General features: G+C 42.3%; 1 protein-coding gene across 2 annotated transcripts; it reads right to left on the reverse strand.

The window, feature by feature from the left end:
• Window positions 1–2,773: 2,773 nt before the first annotated feature.
• Window positions 2,774–18,637, reverse strand: LOC308401386 (max-binding protein MNT-like). Of its 2 annotated transcripts, XM_080889588.1 has the most exons (6): window positions 18,182–18,632; window positions 12,921–13,527; window positions 12,524–12,565; window positions 12,209–12,320; window positions 6,464–6,656; window positions 2,776–6,315 (listed from the first exon to the last, which is right to left on the reverse strand). In XM_080889588.1, the coding sequence occupies exons 1-6, from the start codon at window positions 18,252–18,254 to the stop codon at window positions 5,543–5,545; spliced, it is 1,800 nt and encodes a 599-aa protein (XP_080745714.1). In that variant the 5' UTR covers window positions 18,255–18,632; the 3' UTR covers window positions 2,776–5,542. The 2 variants fall into 2 exon arrangements, with proteins under 2 accessions (XP_080745715.1, XP_080745714.1); XM_080889589.1 differs by lacking the exon at window positions 12,524–12,565 and having other exon boundaries at window positions 2,774–6,315; window positions 18,182–18,637.
• Between the last annotated feature and the right edge of the window lie 2,284 nt (window positions 18,638–20,921).

Genomic DNA, 20,921 nt, shown 5'->3' on the forward strand with positions numbered 1-20,921 from the left:
ATTGGAACAGGACCCTCAGTTCATGCAGAAGATTTTGTTCAGTGATGAGGCAAACTTTTATGTGAACGGTGAAGTTAAATAAAACCACCGCTACTGGTCTGACACTAACCCACATTGGATGGATCCCTCCAAGACTGTTGGAACAACAAAAGTGATGGTTTGGTGTGGTATATGGGGTACAACGATAGTGGGTCCATTCTTCATCAATGGAAACCTCAAGGTCACTGGATATTTGAAATTGCTACATGATGATGTGTTTCCCTCTTTACGCACTGAAGCTGGCACGTTCCCTGAGTTTTTCCAGCAAGATGGTGCACCACCACATTATGGGTGCAGGTCCGAGCATTCCTAGATGAACAGTTTCCTGGAAAGTGGATTGGTCGTCGTGGGCCAGTTGAACGGCCCCCAAGGTCTCCCGATCTGACCCCCTTAGACTTTTTTCTTTGGGGTCATCTGAAGGCAATTGTCTATGGTGTGAAGATACGAGATGTGCAGCACCTGAAACTACACATACTGGATGCCTGTGCTGGCATTTCTCCTGCGGTGTTGCTATCAGTGTGTGAAGAGTGGGAGAAGAGGGTTGCATTGACAATCCAACACAATGGACAGCACATTGAACACATTTTATAAGTGGTCAGAAACTTGTAAATAACTCGTGAAAGAATAAAGTTACGTTGAAACCAAGCACACCATTGTTTTTCTTGTGACATTACCAATAAGTTTGATGTGTCACATGGCCCTCTTCCTATTGAAAAAAACAATATGGCCGACTTCTAAATGGCCACCATGGTCACCACCCATCTTGAGGAGTTTGCCCCCTCACATATACTAATGTGCCACAAACAGGACTTTAATATCACCAACCATTCCCATGTTATTACAGTGTATCCATATAAATGGCCCACCCTGTATTACCAGTCACTTTACCTCGGTAAATTGTTTTTGATTTTTTTGTTTAATAATGATATCTCAATTAAATTTGTTGCTAGTGTGAAAGATGGAATCACTGGCCACTTCATTAGGTACACCTTTCTAGTACCGTGGACCTACTTTTGTCTTCAGAGCTGTCTTATTGCTTCATGGATCCAAGAAGATGTTAGAAGTGTTCCTCAGCAATTTTGGTCCACGTTGATATGATGGCATCACACAGTTGTTGCAAATTTGTGTGAAGCTGACAAATCAAAAAAGGCACGCTACTGGATTGAGATCTGGTAACTGTGGAGGTCGTCTGAGAACCGTGAACTTGGTGTCATGTTCATGTTTTGAGATGATTTTAACTTTGTGACGTGGTGTGTTATCCTTCTGGAAGTAGCCATTAGAAGATTGTTCTACTGTGGTCATACAAGGATCGACATAGCCAGCAACAATATTCAGGTATGCTTTAAACGATGCTCAGTTGGTACTGTGGGGCCCAGAGTGGACCAAGAAAATTACTCTCACCATTACACCAGCATAAGGCATCAATACAAGGCAGGAAGATTTTATGCCATTTATGACACTTCCGTCTGGCTGTTGCAGTGGAGATCAAGACTCGGGTCAGGTGACATTTTTCCAATCTTTTATCATCTAATTTTGGTGAGTGTGCAAATTATTATATAGCTGGCAAGAGTGGCCTTCTGCTGTTGTAAGCCATCTGCTTCCATGGTCAGCGTGTTGGGTATTTGGAGTTGCTCTTCTGCATACCCTAGTTGTTACAACCAAGGTATGCAGTTACTGTTGCAGTGTGGCCTTTCTTTTCTAACCTCTAGCATTAACAACACACACAGAAGATCTTTTCTTTCTGTAAACTGTAGACATGGGTGTGTGGGGAAGATCCCAGTACATCAGCTTTTTCTGAAATACTCAGAGCAGCCTGTCTGGCACCAACAACTGTGTGAAGTGTCAAGCAAGTGTAATTTTTAATAGTTGCATTGTCTGTCTTTGACAAGCTCTTTCATTGTTAAGGTTTTTGTGTCAACCTCCACTTGTAGAAACGTTAATTTGAAGGTATCAGAAAATAGTTTTGAAACATTAAAATTATTTTACTTTTAAGCTGACTAAACAGATATACAGATAACTTTAATCATAGGTATAACTTGTATGTCTAGTTGCTATGATGACTAACCTGGCTTTTGCGGGAATTGTGACATAACATCCTGACTAGACTAGCCTTTGTTATCTAGTTATCCTGGAATGATGAAACTCCTACAGGAGGCTTGTATAAAAGGACTACTCAGATGCCCAAACCACCTCATCTGACTCCGCTCCTCTTGAATGCTTATGTTCAGCTTTTATTTTAGAGGTTTTGAAAAGGTGTTAAAAATGTAGCTAGCGTGTGCTACTAAGTGGCATCACATTATACAGAGGTAACTTGATCTCTTTGTCCACGTTATATCTGCAGTTTATCTACTGTTTTCAGTATTAGCCTAACCTGATATTTCTGGAGTAAAAGTACCAGAGCAATTTCTCTAATCTGATCGTCTTTGGTGTTTCAAACCACTGCATGAACAAAACAACACTTAAAGAAGTGTTAATGCTAAATAACTAATAATAATTAGAAAAAAATTCTGCGTTCAAATATCAGTATAACTTTCCACTTTATTTCTCTGAGTCAATGTGGCTCAGCAGGCAAAGTCGCTCCAACTGGAAAGTCAGCGGCTCAGTTCTTAGCTCATCCAGTCTGACATGTCAACAAGTCCTGATGACCTCAGTGTATCCATCACTGGATAAGGATAAGGCAGTGTTTAATGTTTGACTGCGCTCTGAATATAAAACCATCTTTGTTTCTCTACACTTTGTTTAAAGAAGCCACTTCAGACCTTTGTAAACATAATACAATTTATTAAGTATCTTTTTTATAAATTTCAACTTTTACATATTTTCCCAAGCTTTTACCTTAATACAGATAGATCTAAATGAAGCCCAACATTTACAGGCTATATACAATGTAAACTTTCTCCATAGGGAAAACACAGGTATATTTTTGCTTCTTCAAGCATCTGTATCTGGAAACGTTTATGCATTTTGTTTCTCTGCAAAACTATTTCAAAATGCCATTTATCCCAGATGTTTGTGTGAAATCTAAGAGATGGCAAGGAAACAACGTATTGCATCAGAGCAAAATACAAAAATATGGAAGGGGTGAATAATTTAAACAAGTGGCCAAATGTGATTGAATGTAGTGATCGCCCCTTCACATACAGCACTGTACATGGTCCCAGAAAATAAGCTATTTGATAAAATTAACAAACGAGGGGTGATGACACAAGCGACAGTAAATCTTAAAATACAAAATCAGGTTTGTAATGTTACACTTTACATAGACTTTAATAAAGTAACTGCATTTCTAAAAAGGGCTCGACTCCTGTTTCGACACTCCAAATGTTTTCACAGATCAGTACATTCAGATTAAATTCAGAGAGCACAGTGCGTTAAACTGCAGGTTGGCTGTTCATTGAGACTACTTTTTAAATGTTCACAGTGCCAGCTTTGGAAAGAGAGTGCCTCGAATAAACACATTAAAGTCATCTGTTGTTGTTGCTTTGTACAGATACTTGTCCCCAGTTTTATGGATGACAGAATCTTAAATGTGTCAGAAATCCTTCACACGCCTATAGTAACGTAATGAAGTTCATAAGCTCATCGGAGAGCACTGCTATAGGTCCTTGCTTTCATAGTGATCACTACATTAGTACAGTCATGGCATGCATTAATGGCATGCAAACACACACCCTACTACCATATGCACTACAAGACAGCATAGACACACTTCACTATATTTTATGGACCTTTCTGTATTCAGATTCACATCCTTTACCTCATGGTATTTAAGTCTCACAGCGCATATAAACTCGCCTCTGCTGGGGTTGGGGGTCATATAGATGTAGATACAAATCCTACTCTGCAAAATGAAAAATATTTAAAATACATTAGCAGCTGTGACACAAACTGTTTTATCCTAAAACACTAACTTGTATTTGTGCTCAGTGTACAATCACCAGTATGTTTGAAGGACAGATACTAGAAATAAGTAACAATTTGATTGTCCTTTAAACACTAAAAACTAAATCCAGCCATCCACCCAATCTTCTGCTTATCTGGACACAGGTAGCACTTTAAGCAGAGCTATCCAGACCTCACTCCTCTAGTGTGGGAGACAACAAGGCTTTCCCATGCAAGCTGAGAGATATCATGTCCTGGATTTGCCATCGGGTGTCTTCTTGGTTGTGCATGCCTGAAACTGTTCACCTTAGAGGCATCCTACTCAGATGCCCAAACCACCTCATCTGACTCAGCTCCTCTTGAATGATGAGTTCCTCATCTTGTCTAGGCTAAGCAAGACAGCCTAGAAAGAAGCCCATTTACGCCACCTGTATCAGTGATCTCATATTTCTTTCAGTTGCTAACCACAGTTTGTGGGTAGAACAGTGGATCAACCAGTAAATGAATAGCTTTGCCTTAGCGCTCAGCTGTCTCTTTGCCACAGCAGACCACTGATTGGTGCGGTGCCTGGACCAGTCAGTCTGTCACTTGTGAACAAGACCCTGAGATACTTAAACTCATTCACTTGAGGCAGAAATGAGAAATCCACCCTTTTCTGATTGAGCACTTGAGCCTTAAAATTCAAGGTGCTGATTGTCATCTTGGCTGCAATCTGTCAACAGAACATTACTCGCTAAAGGCAGAGACAAGCTCCTAAGACACCCTGGCTAGGCCTAGAACTGACAAAGCTGTATATTTTTTTTTTCAGCCACTCTGATGTGGTGATATCATTTTTCTTCACTGGAAGAATTGTGTCATTGTTGCAGAGGTGGTAGTTTGACTATGAACACAAACAGCCACCAGGGGGAGCTGTTGCTGTGTGCACCATCACCGAGGACTGCAGCTCCTGCTCAGGCGGCTAAGTGCAGTCCATGATTTGGCTCCAACCTTACAGCATGTGCTGCTGCTGAGGAGGAGGGGCTCCTGTGAACCACATTCTCCCTGCGCTGGGTTTGGCGGGCCAGCACTCTGCTCCTACACTGTCTGGACTCTATAATAGCAGATCGACATTTTCCCATGTGAGGCCGTTTCTTTCTAGCTTCTGTGAAAATACGCACTGCCTCACTTTAAAACAACAAAGGAAGGCAGGTGAAGGTCAAAAACTGCACATCAGCCCACTGTGTACAACACAAACACGACATTATGACCGTCAGTCACATGCAGCCTTTTATATCTTAGAAGATGTGGTAGTCTGGTCTAGAAGGAGTTTTAGGATTGTTCCCAGCTTTGTGTCCACTTTAATGCTTTTAAGTGAGAATTAAACAGAGCAGAAGGGTCTCCAGCAGCTCTCCTGCACACACGGTTGGCTTGTCAATGGCCTGGTATGAAGCCCGTGGTTCACAGCAGGGAGGTGGCCCATTGAGTGCTCCCACAACACTAACCAACACACAAGAAGGTGGAAGGTTAAGAACAGGGACTTGTTTTTGGTCACTTTGTTAACATGGGGGAATAACATCCCTCCATCACGTTACCCCTGTTATGGGGATCACAGTCTGGAGCTCAGTGGTCCTGTTGGCAGTGTTCAGGCCAGCTTCAGAGTGCTGATGGGAAAGGAGGGCATGGTTACCATGGTCACAGGGTTGAGCACCGTCTGACCCACTAGCTGCGGGTGGTGAGCCATCATTTGGGTGCTCACTGCTGTCTGCTTACCAACAATGGTGGCAGCTGGCTGTGCAGGCGCACTGCCGTTCACATGAGCATGGTTTATTGTTTGAGTGATGTGACCGACCACGGCCGGCTGTGTGACAGCCACCGGCTGAGAGTAGAGAGTGGGTAAATGCTGGCTCAGGTGAGCCACTGGGTGCACGGTTATGTGACTGATGGGCTGGTGGCCGGGGGCTAACTGCACAGAGCTGGTGGTGGTGGAGGGACCCAGCTGGGCGATGTTTTTGGAGCTCTGACTTGGGATCACTTGGATGACCGAAGGGTGGGACACTGGTGCATGAGCAATAACTGTGGGGTGCAGACTGGGTGTGGTCACCATCTGTGTCTGGGTGGGATTTGACAGCTGACAAGGTGTGCTGGATGTAGTGGCAGTGAGCGTTGGTGGAGCTGCAGGTTTAGACAGTGGCTGTGGAGGGGTCACTAGTAGCGACTGAGGCTGGTGCTGAGGGGCTTTGCGCTGGTTGTGTGGGGTGAAGGAGGTAGTGGTGGTGGGCATCACAGTTAGGACTTGAGTAGGTGTTGCAGTTGTGCGCAGCTCAGGTTTCATGATTTGAGGCACGGTGGGTAAGGCAGTGGGTGCTCTTGGCGCAGGCTCTTCGTCCAGATCGTCATCCATGATGTCTTCACCTTCTGCAACACCAACAAATTATGGAATTCATTAATTACATATATAATTACATGACTTAATCTGAAACAGTGTTTGGTTGTGTATTAGGGAGATTTACAGACATGCAGTTGAGAGTGAACATAATCCCACCAATCCCTCCAGTCTGCCTACCCGAGGCTGTGGAGGTTGAAGCTTGGTCCTCCTCCGGCTGCACTGTCTGTCGGAGGATGCGGTCGATCTCGATCACATCCATCCACTGGCTAAGATCATTCTTCAGCTCTGCTAGTCGCTGTTGGGTAGCGATCTTTTCTCTGGCCAGACGCTCCATGTCGTGCTCATACTCCTTCTCTTTGCGCTTTAATGTCTGCAAGGAGGAAAAGAAAACAATGGTAAAACTCAGAACTGGTTTATGAATTACACAGGAAAAAGTCCGCAGGGTAAACGTTAAGGTCATATTTACTGTGTAATAAATTCATCCAATAGAAGAGAACCACAGGAATTTTCTTTGTGAAGCTGTCAGAGAGGTTTTTACTCAAGTCCAAGGTCATGCTTGAAGCAATACTGTAAAGATTCACATTGATTTTATATTAGTCTTAATAGTATTTAACAGATTTCACCACTTCAACCTCTAAAATTAGCGAGGAGTTAAAATGACCCGTTTCTGATTTTGTCAAAGATGTTGATATGAAATTAGATATCACTCGTGTGCACAGAGGGTGGAGGAGAGAAAATCTGCAGCACTACTTATTTGAGGAAAACGTCAAAGTGCACCAGTGGAATGAACTTTGACTCTACTGGGTCTATTTGAACTCGTACTTCTCTAATAAAGTGGAGAAATGGTTTATTTAATAGCCAATTTTCCAAATTCAAAATAATAAGAAGAAGAGATTAATGAAAGAAAACTGTTATACATTATAACTGATTACTTCTATCAGAAAAAAATATAAATTTGTTACAATGAAAGCCACATTTCCAGCAACAACATTTAAAACATAGTTTAAAGCAATTCATCAAAGGTTCCAACTAGCAATGAAGCATATTACTCAGAAAGGGGCCGTCCTGCATTATGTTCTTATACTTTTGGTATTTAGCATTTGTGTCTGCGTTTATAAATACACATTTATAAAATGTGAATACATGAATTTTACTATTGACAGTGACTGGTTTTATGTTTTTTATGTTTAGCGTGCAACATCAGGAGGAAAAGTGAAATTATGGCAACCGGTACATGATCAGCAGACTTGTTTTTAAGTATTCCCGTTTTAAAGTACTTCAGAAGTCTTTAATTATATATAATTTATTGCATGTCACATGCAGCCTGGTCAAAGTATTCAGCACGCTCTCTGTGGGAGAGGCTCAGGGAAATGACACAGTCTGAAACCCTTTACCAGCAACCTGATGACTTGCTATCATAAAGGGTGGACTTCCTGTTAGTGTTCATCCTACCGTGTACAGTGTGGCGATACAGTAAATGTGCAAGTAATCATGTGTATGATTTAAGTCGTGTGTAGGTGGCTTCTGGCCTACTTCGGTTTAAGTGCATTCCTGCATGTGCATTATGAGCGTGTGCGCCTACAGCACAATGCACATGTACATAAATAGCAAAAGGGGACAAAAGGCGGGCCTTGTGTGATTCAGCACCTGTCTCAAATCCTGATCCAGGATTAGACATGCATGGGCCAAGTGGTCTGTGCTTTGGCTGCTTCTCAGTAACTTAAACACAAATAGAAGCTCAGAAGAAGTCCCGTTCATATTTCAGTTTAGCTCAAATCCACATAAACAAGCTGTTTCTTATCTTTAAGTTAAACTGCTTTTATTGTGACCAGAGCAGGTTTTTTTACAGTTGGAAAATCTGTGTCCTTGCTCCCAAATAGACCTAAAGTTATCTAGGATCAGGGTTAGTAGCCTAGTTCTGTTTTAAAATAATTGTTACATGGAACAACTCTTAATGTGAATCACAACTACACCTCTTATTTTAATGAAAACTCCAAGAATTCAGGTATTGCACCATCTCATTCACAAGGACAGGGATCCCAACTTTGTATTTTAATATTATTGATTAATGGAGATATAGTTTGGACATGCAGATTTTAAATAGCAGGACAGACATGTACACTACTGTTCACTGAGTAAGGTGCTCCTTAGCATGCACTGTTAAACATCTGGACACAGATGTGCAACTTGTAACCAGCCATAAAGAGCACCGCCTCACTGTACGGATTAAAAACATCCTTCGTCTCTACACAAGATGTGCTAAAATGCCCCCCATCTCTGGTTGTCAGGGAAACTCCTGAAAAAATGTCAACATTTTGTCTGAAATCCTAAAAGATGGCACACACCTTCATGTGCGAGAGGTGCGATTTAGGTTTCTAACAGCCTCTTAGTGTGTAAACATTTCTGTCAAAACCTACTCTGGTGAGGAAAATTTAACGTGATGTCCAAAAAGGTCTGGCCGCCTTCTTTTTTACCCTCATGTAGCTGACAGCCTTACGCGAGTAGCGCTACAAGCTTACAGCTTTAAGTGATGACTCATAAAGAGAGAATGAGAGAGTGGAGAAATGCTCCACAGACACAGAGACCCACTGAACTGCTGAGAGCCAACGCCACATTCGCCTTTTTAGACACAGCTAGCCTGAGATTAACCGCATACACCTGATAAACAAGCCAGCAGCAGATGGGCCCCACGTGACTTCATCACCATGTTAAACATGTCACCAGATTGGTAGGACACAATGTGCCAGGTATGCTTGGATTCTTTGCACATGACTGCATTCAGACCTCCTCCTTTTTCCAGGGAAGAGTTCTTACCACAGAACTGTGTGTGCGTGCGCATGGGAGGTAAACACTGCTGAAGCATTATTGTCACAAGAAATGCGAGGGCTGAGCACATGGCCCCGCAGAAAAAGGGAGAGGGAGGGCCACAGATAACAGGGGATTGAAAGAGAGCAATACAAGCTGTACTCACTGACTCACTTTTGCAGCAGCCATGAACAGACAGCACAAGGCTGGGTTGTCTTAAAGGGCCAGGAGCACAGGAGGCCACGTTGCAGACATGCTGCTCCACTGATCGGGTTCCTGCACACAGGTCTTATGACACTGTGGTAACCATAAACCCTTGTCTTAGTCTGCCTTCAAGCTGGAGCAGAGGGTTTCACGTGGTGCCCGACTTTAACAATAAAAAGTCTGTCTGTGGAAATAAAATGCCTACTTTTGCACACCAATCCTTTGTGTGTAAGCTTGTGTTGGTCATAGCTGGCCTATTTACCTCATTGCGGTTAAGAGCCGAGTCGTCAGAAAGCTGAAGGGGGCCAGCTTTTTTTTAATGTTAAGGATGAACAAAAATGAAAATGTCAAAAGAACTAGTACAGTTATCTTGTCAGGCAACCTTTCAAAGGAAATATGCCATGAAGTCCACAGTGACTATGCTAAAAATATCAAAAGATAAATAAATTTTTAGCTTATCTTCATCTAGCAGAGAGTACAGCACTTTTCATGCTGGCATTTGCGGACAAGCAGTGGAGGAACAAGTTCAGTCAGCTTTCATGAGGAAGTGAAGCGCGTGTGGAGTAAGCTGAGCCTTATGTTTACTGCTCCATGCTCCCTCCCTGCTGCGGGCGGCTAAGCCTGGTGGTACAGCAAGTCCTGCATGTTGCAGTGCTGGGTGGGGGCCCAGCACAGGGGGGGTGACGTCACGCGGCTCAGGCTAGCCATGTGCTTGCTGCTCATGTGGCCTTAAAAGCTCAGAGAGGCAGGCTGGAGGGAAGGAGGGGGAGTGGAGAGGAGGAGCGCTAATGCATCAGGGCTTATTTTACAGCCTCGGCTTTCGCGACACCACTACGGGCTCAGAGGAAAGCCTGCTACATGTTGTCTCTAAAGTAAAGCAAAAAACCCTCTTACAGCTCTATTAGCGCGACTGCTATAATTAAAAAGGAAAACAATTGGTTCACATGTAAGATTTTCTGGTCACAGATGTTGAGTCATCTTCATTTGAAATGTAATAAGGAAGTGGAAGTTGACCTATGTAGCTGTTAGCCAAGTTTGCGCCTTTCACTGGAAAACCACTAAAACTGTTCCAGTTACCACTTATTTTCATAGAAACTTTGCTCATTTACAAACTTACAATAAGATGTAAAAATAAAAGCGGCAGAGTGCTGAGCTGAAAGCCTCTTATTCAGACCTCTAAGCTCAGTGTTTTTCTGTGCAGGCTGCTTCATTGCTGCCAGCCCAGAGGAGGACAAGGACAGGGACGGGGAGGGAGGAGTGTGCAGAGTTTCGGGAATGAGGTGCATGCAGGCAGGACATGCGTCTGTACCTCCCATGTCAAGATGCCAGTGCTCGCACGTGTTCTGCCTTTTTTTTTTTTTTTTTTTTTTTTTAGGCATCCTATCACCCAGCACTCACATCTTTTACTCCACCCCTCCAAAACAAAACACCACCAGCCTGGCCAATGAAAAAGACCCTCGTGACAACACTATTCCAGTACTGGGTTAACTGCTTCGTACTACTCTTTATTATACTCTTCACTTCCACATATAAGCATCATCAATTATGTAAGTTTCCCTTGCTCTGTTTGTGTCAAGCATGTCTAGCTCAGCTGCTGATTGGAGGAAAAGACGCACAAGCCTGTCGAACACAACACGCACAGCATGTTGCTTAATCACAGAGAGGGGCACAGGGAGGGAGACTGGGTGACGAGCTGTGCACCCACGCTGTCCTAGTTTCCCTCAGCATCCACGCGCACAGAGGAATAACCAGCCTGCTGCATCTCACAGTCAAGCAGCAGCATGCCGTCCTCCTCGGTGTACACATCAGTAAACCTGCACCACGGTCGGTTAATGAGCAACTGCAGGCTCATAAACAACAACGCATGACAACCAAATGTCTAAAACCGTGTAAGTGTTTTATTATTATGCAAATTAAACAGCAAACCGCTAACCACATTTGGGCACACTCAAACACACAGATCATGCAACTGTAATTGTAAAACGCAAATCTATAAAAGCAACGCAACAGAGATATTGTTTTATCGCCTCCTGGATTAGTGTATTGGAAAAATGACCTACAATAAAAACGGACACACTCAGCAGCACAGTCAGTCTGAAAGTTACACTAGACCAGTGGCAGACCTTTGCGCCAGCTGTTTACAACCAGCATACTCTAACCGGGAGAGCTTGACTCATAGAAATGGCGAGTCACTCGTTGAAACACTCGCACACTTAAGAAAAAAAGGTATAAATGAGGAAGTCTTAGAGACTCAGGAAGGATCTAAATACATCACTGTGTTTAAACTTGCTGCTGTCTGATGTTTTTCTCTGCAACTAAGGATCTTAAACGCAGTAAGATTATAAATGTATCCAGTAAGACTGGGGGTCAATAACACCACAGTGTAACAGCTTTGTTAGCAGTGAGGAAAGAGCGAGCAATCATCAGTGACGTGTTACAGCCTCCCTATACGAGTTGCATTCATGGGGAATAAAGTACAAGGCATCGCCTTTGTGGATGTTTTGTGCATTCCAGTGAAACATTGCTAAACAAAAACAGGTGATAGGAGGTTCAGGCCACTTGTTACTGGTGGCGCTTCGATTGTTGCTTTTTAAATCTGTAATTTCTGTAATTGTGATTTAATTTTTTTGGTTTGTGGTTGTATTTATCTAGCTGTTAAAACAATATAATAAGAGAGTTTATTTAATAAGTGCTTTTCACAGACAGGTGGTCACAACCCACTGTACAGAAAAGGGTAAAATAAATATTAACATTGAGTAACAAAACAGCCAATAAAAATCTAACTAATGAAATTCAAGAAGATTTTAAAATCTACCAACACCAATCTGATACTAATGATTACCAATACCAGATACGCCAACGTGGAATTTGAAGGTAATAAAACTTTGAACTTTGGAGACATCACAAGCTCACCTGAATGTATCTCAGTGCACTTCTTAAGACACTCAGGTTGGAGGTTTTCTTCTCATCAATGTTCGGGATGTTCTTTTTCAGCGTCTCGAAGCACTCCTTCAGGTGTGCTCGTCTGACAGACCCAAGACAAATAGAAGGTACTTTAGACAGCGCTAATGGTAAAGCTCACTTTAATAAAACAACATCTCTATTTGGGAGTCCTCTGATTAAAATATGAAGCACATTTCAAAATTGAAGCTCTACCAATAAGTAAAGTTTTCAGGAAAAAAAAAAGAATCTATTGGCAAATGCTTTTGGGGAAAGGGGTGACCCTACCTGTTTTTCTCAAGTTTGTTATGCACCTCTCTTGTACCAGCCCTGCAAGAGCACAGTAAAATTGTGATGTTTAAAAGGGCAACAAAATTGAAATAATAAAAAAATTAACCCCCCAAAAAATGAATCAAAGAACCTGTTTCTTAGTTTTGGGAGCAGGCAGATCAATGACAGTAAGTGAGTGAATTTATCATCTCATCCAAATTATCGTAATAGCAACCGTGCAAAGTGGAATCTAATCTAATCTTATAATTATCTGAGTGGACCACAGAAGATTACTGATGACACCGTTTCAGTACGTCTGTAATCTGGACTCCTAGTTATTATTTTTTCTGCATTTTAAGGACTGATTTAAATTGATCCTCAGTAAAACAATACTGAGTTAAAAGGTCAGACTTACCCTCCAGGCCTCTTCTTGCTGTCTAGGTGGCGACTGTCATCAGGAGGACTTCCCCGGCTGACGGGGCCATTGTGCAGAGGGGCCTGCTGAAGCAAGGGGCCTGAATGGGGCAGTAAGGCTTGCTGCTGTATGGGCGAGACGATGGTACCCGGATAGCGCTGAACCAGCTGCTGGTGTAGTTTAGTGTTGTTGGTTTGGGTGACGAGCTGCGGCTGAAGGTGGTGGTTTTGTATCGGCTGCTTGTGGTTGGCAGTCACCATGGTTTGGGTGTCAGGTTTGGGCTGTGGAGACCAGAGTAGAGCTGCTGCACTTTGCTCCAGAGGGGGATGAGAGTCTGTTTTTGGGGAGGCCAGTGGAGGAGCAGCAGGAGGGGAGAGCGTGGTAACAGGTAGAGTAGGTGAGCCTGTAAGGTTGGGGGTGACCACAGGTATCGGGATGACTGTAATGGGGACAGAGGGAGGGGACAGAGCTGATGGTATGGGTGAGGGACGGGACTCCATGTGGAGCTCCTCTGCTTTAGAAACATTGTTGATGTGGATTGTGGAGTTCACATTAGGGTGGCTCTGCTCTTTCAGGTGCTGCAGACGCAGCTTCTCCTTTTCATCCTCTGTGGGAAAAACACAGCCGTTAATACAACCAATCCCATCTATACACACATACACAAAAATGCAGCAACAACCCTTTGAGCTTTCTAAATCTGTTAGCACTAACAGTACTGATAGATTTTGGGAGTATGTGAAAGGAAATAAGCCAGGGTCATTTCTAGAAAGGTCTGGTAGAAGGCCTTGTTTGGCATGTTATGCTGTACCAGCTCAGTGACATTAGTCCTGCTCATCTTAATTATAGTAAATCAGCGAAACAAGAAGTGTTTGACACTCAAAGCTGCAGGTATATTTGTACATGACACCAACAGATGTTTTTTTTAACTAAACCTAAAACTTGTGTAAAACCATGACAGTAGCAAGTTTCATTTCATCTGTGCCACAACAGAAAGAGCACAAACATATTCCATAACGGTGACGCCTGTTACACGTAAAGTGATGAAGTATTATTGTTAATATTATTAATATTATTGAAACATCCAGTTGTAAGTCAAAGTGGCTCTACAGAAGAATCTTTGTTGTTATGTAATTACAACAAGCAGAAATGAAAGTCTGAGCTTTCAGGTTTCAGGCTCTTCTCTCTTGCTGTTCCTACTTTGTGTTTTATCTGTACATGCATTTTCACATCCATAAAAATGTTGCCTAGCTTTGAGCATGTCTTCACAAAAGAAGTTTTTTGCTTTAATGGAGGTACATTTCGCTGTAATGTAATCCTGGTCACAGTCCACTGACTGAGTTGTGCTGGGGAAGTGAGTGCAAGTACACTCTAGATCTCTACTAACAAAGCCCGAGGGTCTCTTTATTACCAAGACGCATGTCCAGGTTAGGTTTATCTGTAAAGGCATGTTTATAACAGTTAATACACTGCAGATCTCATTGAGCCAGCTTTAAAATGATTGCACGTTTTGATTACTATTAAATAAACTGTGATTACAGCCATGTGAAAGATTCGTACAGATAAATCTAACTGAAAAGTGATCAGCTTCAGTATTTTTGTAAAACACGAGTCAGTCTAAATGCGTCTTACGGGGCTGTCCAGTCATCTAAAGCACACCCCCTCCACACTGTATAGATGCTGTGGAAAGGGACTCTAGTTGCTATGGCAGCTCATGTTCACAGTTAGAAAATGTCAGATACAAGTAGCTGTCATCAACATCGTTATAAATGCGATCAGGACGCTGCAGCAGTACACACTCATCCGTTCACTGCAGAGCTGAAGCTACAGCGGCACCACAGACTTCACCCCAAACCACTGAAAACAAGTTCACATAAATGATGACGACAGTGAGCGACAACAACACAGCTGTCTCCCAGAAATTAGGTGCTAAGTCACTCTAAAAAATAAAATAACAAATGTTTATTAGATACACAACATCCAAAAAAGTCACTGAAACCTTCCCACTAAAGACAAAAAAAAAAACAACCCCAGTAAGTTCTTAAGTTTCAAAATGTGAAATGTTGTCTTTGTACCTTTTAAATACACAAAAGGGGGGTTTCAATGATTTACAAGTTTACAGTCTGTTTTTATTATACATTTACATACAATAGCTACATTGTATGTAAAATTCTACATAGCTACGCACAATAAGATTGTATGAAGCGACAAAAAAAAAAATCCGGGTTTAGATAATGTAGTTTGTTGCATCATAATGTAAGCTCGCCTTCAAATAGAGTGTACAAAATACTAGGAATATTCTCACCTGTTAACATCAAAGACTATTTGAAGCTGAATGAACACATCTCTAAAACACCAACATTGATAAAAGCAGGAATTAATGGATCTAACCGCCTGGCACCAGAGCATGACGTATGAGGTCAGCTTGTTTAATCAGTTAGGATTAAGAGCAGGTTTCTCTAATATTTCTCAAAATCACAACCTTTTATCGGTCAGTCTTTAAATTAACTTCAAATTTTGTTTGTTTAAAATAAATAAATAAATAATGTGACAGATACTACTTGTTATGCATGTATAATCAGTTTAAAATATACATGCTCACATTTTGAGGGTTCAAAGTTCAGAACATTATAGCCCTGCTTTAAAACAGATCTTTCACAGATCTGGTAGTCTATTTAGATCTAAGAAAAAGCAGCACATACTGTTATGATTTTACATTTTAAAACACTAATGTCACTTTATCAATGACTGTGACTGTAAAAAAATAAAATAAAATAATGTGATGGAGGAAGGAGATATTCTATCCAGCTCTAAAAAGCTCTAGAGAAATTTTAACAGTGTTACTTTAAGCATTTCAGTGTATTTTTTCCAGTGTATGAACATGTCCTGTTACACTGAAAAGTATTTTCTTCAGCGGTAAAAACATACGAAAGAACAAGATGTTCCAGTTGCAGTGGACAGCTTTCATAAGCTGTTGCATGCACAGTTATGAGTTCTGACAATTTAATGTTGTTTTGTTGACATAAACACATAGAGGGGTCTTTTCTGAAAGGAAACCCATGAAACACTTACAAAAAACAAGCAGGTTTTCTATATGCATTATATAACTGCAGCAGTACATAGAGGAACACTGGCCTAGTTTCCTGCACACAGTGACCTGCTCTACAGTAGCAGAGAGGGAGGAGGAGGAGGAGAAGGCGCCTGCTTAGAATGCACCAGGCAGGAGCAGCTGAGACAGGAAAAAAAACAGGATCTCTCACTCCGAGCCTGCGTGGACTCTCTCCGTAATGATGAATTTAACTATTCATGAACATATCAATGTAAATATGCCAGAATTAGCCAAAAGGCTACTTTTCATTCACGAATATGTAAAGAGCTACAGAATATGTAAAAATCAGCATTCAACCAAAGGGCTGATCTGTTGGCGGCCAAGCTTAAACGGCGCAGGAAGTGTAATGCACTTTTTCAGCAGGTCTGATGTTAACGTTAGGGCTGTCTGAGGTAGCTCAACCTGCACCTTCCCCAAACTGTAACTACACCTCACAGCTATGCAAACGTAAACAACTCTGATAGGTTTGTTTCCTTTTAATATGCAGTGCAAACACAATATGTTGACAGCTATAGCGATCCATGCAAGATACATTGATTTATTGGAGTGTAACTGCATGTAAAGAGTTGCAGACATGTGACATTAACTCGTCTGCCATTTGGATGTGTGACAATCATGGTGACAGTCAAGTAAATAAGGCCACAGACACATAAGGCTAGAGACCAGTGTGACCATCTGTCAACCACTGGTCCAGAGGAAAATTATTTTTTAAAAGAGCCCCAGTCACAAAGGGTCATGAACTGGTCAGTGATTCCAAGTGATTTCGTGCACCTGAAGCAATTTCTACTAGGTTTTCACCACCTTTGGAACTGAGCCTCCTTTAGCCACTGCCAACCTGTCAGGGAATATATGGCTTGCCTTAGCAACCAGTGGTTATATCACATCCAATACGATGGACAGTTACACGTGATTTAGACTACTGCAGGAAATTTACGTCGTAACAACGTAACATTGTTCGACCCTACATCCCAACCTCCCACGCCACTCGACTTTTTGCAGGCTGCGTTGACCCTATATGTCGTCACATTTCTCAGGAAGTGCACGTCAGGTTACGGCGTAGGGTTTAGAGGAGTTTCTGGTTACGTAGTAAGTTATGCAGTAGATTTCTCACTGACGCATAATCCAGTCATTAAGCGATGTGCAGCATGACATCACAAGAAACCTGAATAGTAATCTCACATGAAGAGTTTGTTGACTCCAGAGCTGAATGAAGTTGTAAATATAAAAACGTAACGCTTGTTAATTCTCTCCGGATGTAGTTTACACGGATGGAATACCGGAGTGAGCCATCTGCTTTATTAACGATCTTTGGGAGGGGTTGCCCGGCACGCACGTGGTGGAAGGGGCGTAACCATCTATGCTTTTTAAACTACAGGGGCGTGGTTTGTTGTTCACGTCATCGACTGACACTCAAAGCCCTCCACGAGAGTCTGGAGAGCCAGGGGAGTTTGTGATTTTGCTTTTTTATGTATTAAGAATCGACAGTAACACCGAAACACACAGGTACGCAGAGTCACTACAACACCTGATATCCGGAAGGCGCGCGGAGGGACTGAGGGGGCGCAGACTGCTGGGGTGGGAGGGAAGAGGAGGGGGAACCTGAATGCCAGAGTCACTTGATCCCCAGCGGACGATGTCAGGTCATTATGTAAAACGAGCCTGGCACTCCGCGCGCCACCGCCCTTCATCGGACCGTGTTTTGTTTTTATTTTTAATGTTCCGCAGCAGCGCGTGCAGATACTCAGAAATACAGGAAGGCGCGCGGTGACGCGGCCGAGCAGCACGTTAAGTGTCTATGCAGCAGGTTTCGATGCAGTAACCCCTGACACTGCAGCAGAAGCCCGTCTCTGTCTGCCTGTCTGAGACCTGACCTCAATCTTGACATGAAGAGAGCAGATCCACAGCAGCCACTCTAAAACCGGAATGAAAGTAAAACTAGGAAGACTGAAACGGTCTTTAAATGCATACGTGACAAACGGAATCAGTTCAGACACTGTGCTGGTAAATGAGCCACAGGCAGGGTTTCCTCTTACCTCGGAGACTAAACCTTTCACTGAATGGGTGGACTGGTTCCCACTCCTGACTGTCAGAGTGTGAAAAACGAGCGAGCTTTTATTTATTTTATCTTTTTTCCCCCAATAAAAGACAAACTTACCACGTGCTTTCTGTTGTTGCTGGGCTTGAAATTCCAAAAACTTGGCCGCTTCCAGAAGCGTTTCGATGCTCATTTCTGTCCGCTTGAAAATACTTTTTTTCGGAGAAAAGGCTGTAAAGCAGACGCGCCTGTGCGTATAGCCTGCCACAGGGAGAGGTTCCCGGTCTGAAGCTGAGGGTGGGGTAGGGGGGAGGAAGGAGAAAAAAAAGAGGGTAATCCGATACCCCCCTCAGTAGAAACTCTACCACTTACGTAGAAGAGTTACAAACAAGATGGCGCTCAAAGTAGTACGAACAAATAAGGTTTGTGAATCACGCAGCGTTTGTAACCGCCCACAGACAAACGCCCTCCCTCACCGCGTGCATACGAGGGAAGCGACGGGAAAACACGGAGCGGGGTTCGGGTGATTTCGGTCTCGTGGAGCTCTCTTCACGAGTCACGTCCGCCACACGCAGAAAATGTATCAAAAATGTTGCCGCTTATAACGGCGGCTTGTTCTGTTAAGTGTCTCACGTGCCGCCCTCTCGCGGCTTGATGTTTGACTAACCGATGACTACAAGTTGTCACCGCGTAGTTGTTCTGTGTGAACGAAAGGTCGACAGTTTGCTTGACTGCGGTAAATTTACATCTTATTGGCGCTGTGTCCACCAGCCAATCAGCGCGGAGAACAGTCGGCGTGCTTTGTTTGGCACGTCAGGGTCACATGCTGGGAGTTTACGAGCGTGCATCAGGCGTACGGGCACTTTAAAAGTAAAAACCAAGCAAAAAACCAAGCAGTCACGGGGTAGACTGAGCCCTGCATCTAATAACTGCAAGTGCTAGTTCCAACAGTTGCATCATAACACCTCTGTGTACATAAATAATATAATCCTGTCTGTCTGTATAATGTCTTCATTTTACTTTTACATTTCTGTTCATGTGTAAGTGTTTCTATACTATGATTGGTTCCTACATCTAAAGATTACTTCCACTCTTTAACCCCTGTGAAACATAAGGCTCAGGGGTCACAATCAGACTGCCAACAACTCAAGTTTGGCCCACTGGTCATGAAGGAGGGCATACATTTTGGACTTTTTACTGCATTTACATGTTTCACAGCTTCCCCATGGTGATTCATACTACACTAAAGTAATTAAGTAGTAGATAAATAATCAAGTGGCAGAAAACCTCCCGCTTTTTTCACTATAGAAATATATGTTGTTTTGTTGTTTTTTATAGTGGGTTCACTGGACATTTTTGTGATGTTACCAGAATTTTACACATTTGTTTACACATAAAATTTAAGCCCAAAGACTCTTGTTGCAAGGTTTCTTCATCATGCGGGAAAAACTGAGAAATACTGTTGAAACTTCACTTGGTTTTTTAAATTAGGATATCTCAAGGATTAAACTAGTTGACACTGAAGGGCAGTTTCACTGGTCCGTCCCACTAAAGATATGGCTATAAAAAGAGCTTGTCATCCCTGCACTAATCAGTGTTATTACTGAAGCCATATCTGTAGTTGTTAAACAATAAAACCATAGCGAAGCAGCACATTTTGGCTTAATGTAAGGCCACAGCTCAGTTTCACTTTCATCATTGACTGCTATTATGTCAGAATAAGGATTAATGACAATAGGGGAGACTGGGGATAGTTGTAACGTGGGTCAGTTGTAACACTTCCAATTTCTCCATTCAGGGCTAAGTTTCAAATGATGTGACTCATCCTGTGCATGCCCAATTCAGTTCTGCTATCACATGTGAAAAATCAGCACATTTTGTCAAACACAGACAATTTAACATGAAAAAAAGTAATTTGTATGCCAAAAAGTAAGTTTTTCTGCTTTATTTCAATTTCTAATAGCATTATCTGCTTTGCAGTTAAACTCATCAAACCTAAATTATGTTATTTGTATGTCTATGGGGATATATTCTGTGTAGGTCTTTAGTGCTAATGTTTTAGCTGTTGGCTGTAATGTTAGCTAGTTCATGGCTATAGGAGTCTGGGTCAGTTGTAACAGCAACAGTCTGGGTTAGTTGTAACAATAATGCAGATGTTACAACTTACCACACTATTACTTTAACTTATATTAAACAAGTTTGTGAACGACATCAGCAGAGAGAGGTTCACTGGTCGCTTTTGTATATGTGGTTAATGCCATTGGCAACACAATTCCTCCACTGTTTGTGTTCCCACACATACATTATGCAGACCACTGTGTCAGAGATGGACCAGTAGGAAGTATTGGTAGTGGAAATAAGTCAGGATGGGTGCAAGAAACAGATTTCCTCATCTTTCTGAAGCACTTTGCAAACCACACCAAGGTAAGCCATGATAAAAAGTAATGGAATTGCGATGCTGGTGAACAACTACATTTTTTCAGCTTCATTGTTATGTTCAAAATTGGTGCAAGAGTTGTAGGTTATAATGCCCACTGAGCCAATGAGGCCAAACTCAAGGAAGACCAGCCAAAATTAATGAAATATTCAGTTGCAGAAAATTCCAGAATTTGTCTTTTTTGGGGGGTTGGAATATGTTCAAAAGCTAGATTTCTGCATTCTGTCACACACACACACAGCTACATAAATGGCTCTAAGTGCATTCATGTGTTGAATAAACAAAGATTACATGTTAATATTTTGTTAGTACCCTTATTTCATTGTGTTACATTTCACCCCGGGATATGTTACAACTAACCCAGACTATGGGGTTAATTGTAACATTTCACTCTTTGTGTTTGAGACCATACCATGCAATGGG

The sequence above is a fragment of the Rhamphochromis sp. 'chilingali' genome (genome assembly GCF_963969265.1).
Source record: "Rhamphochromis sp. 'chilingali' genome assembly, chromosome: 8".
Lineage (NCBI taxonomy): Eukaryota > Metazoa > Chordata > Actinopteri > Cichliformes > Cichlidae > Rhamphochromis > Rhamphochromis sp. 'chilingali'.

Coding starts and splice junctions, on each gene's coding strand:
- LOC308401386 (XM_080889588.1), bottom strand. CDS start 18,254: ATGAGCATCGAAACGCTTCTGGAAGCGGCCAAGTTTTTGGAATTTCAA. Junction 12,566..12,920: donor AGCAAGAAGAGGCCTGGAGG/GTAAGTCTGACC, acceptor GTGCTCTTGCAG/GGCTGGTACAAGAGAGGTGC. Junction 12,321..12,523: donor AACAAACTTGAGAAAAACAG/GTAGGGTCACCC, acceptor TGGGTCTGTCAG/ACGAGCACACCTGAAGGAGT.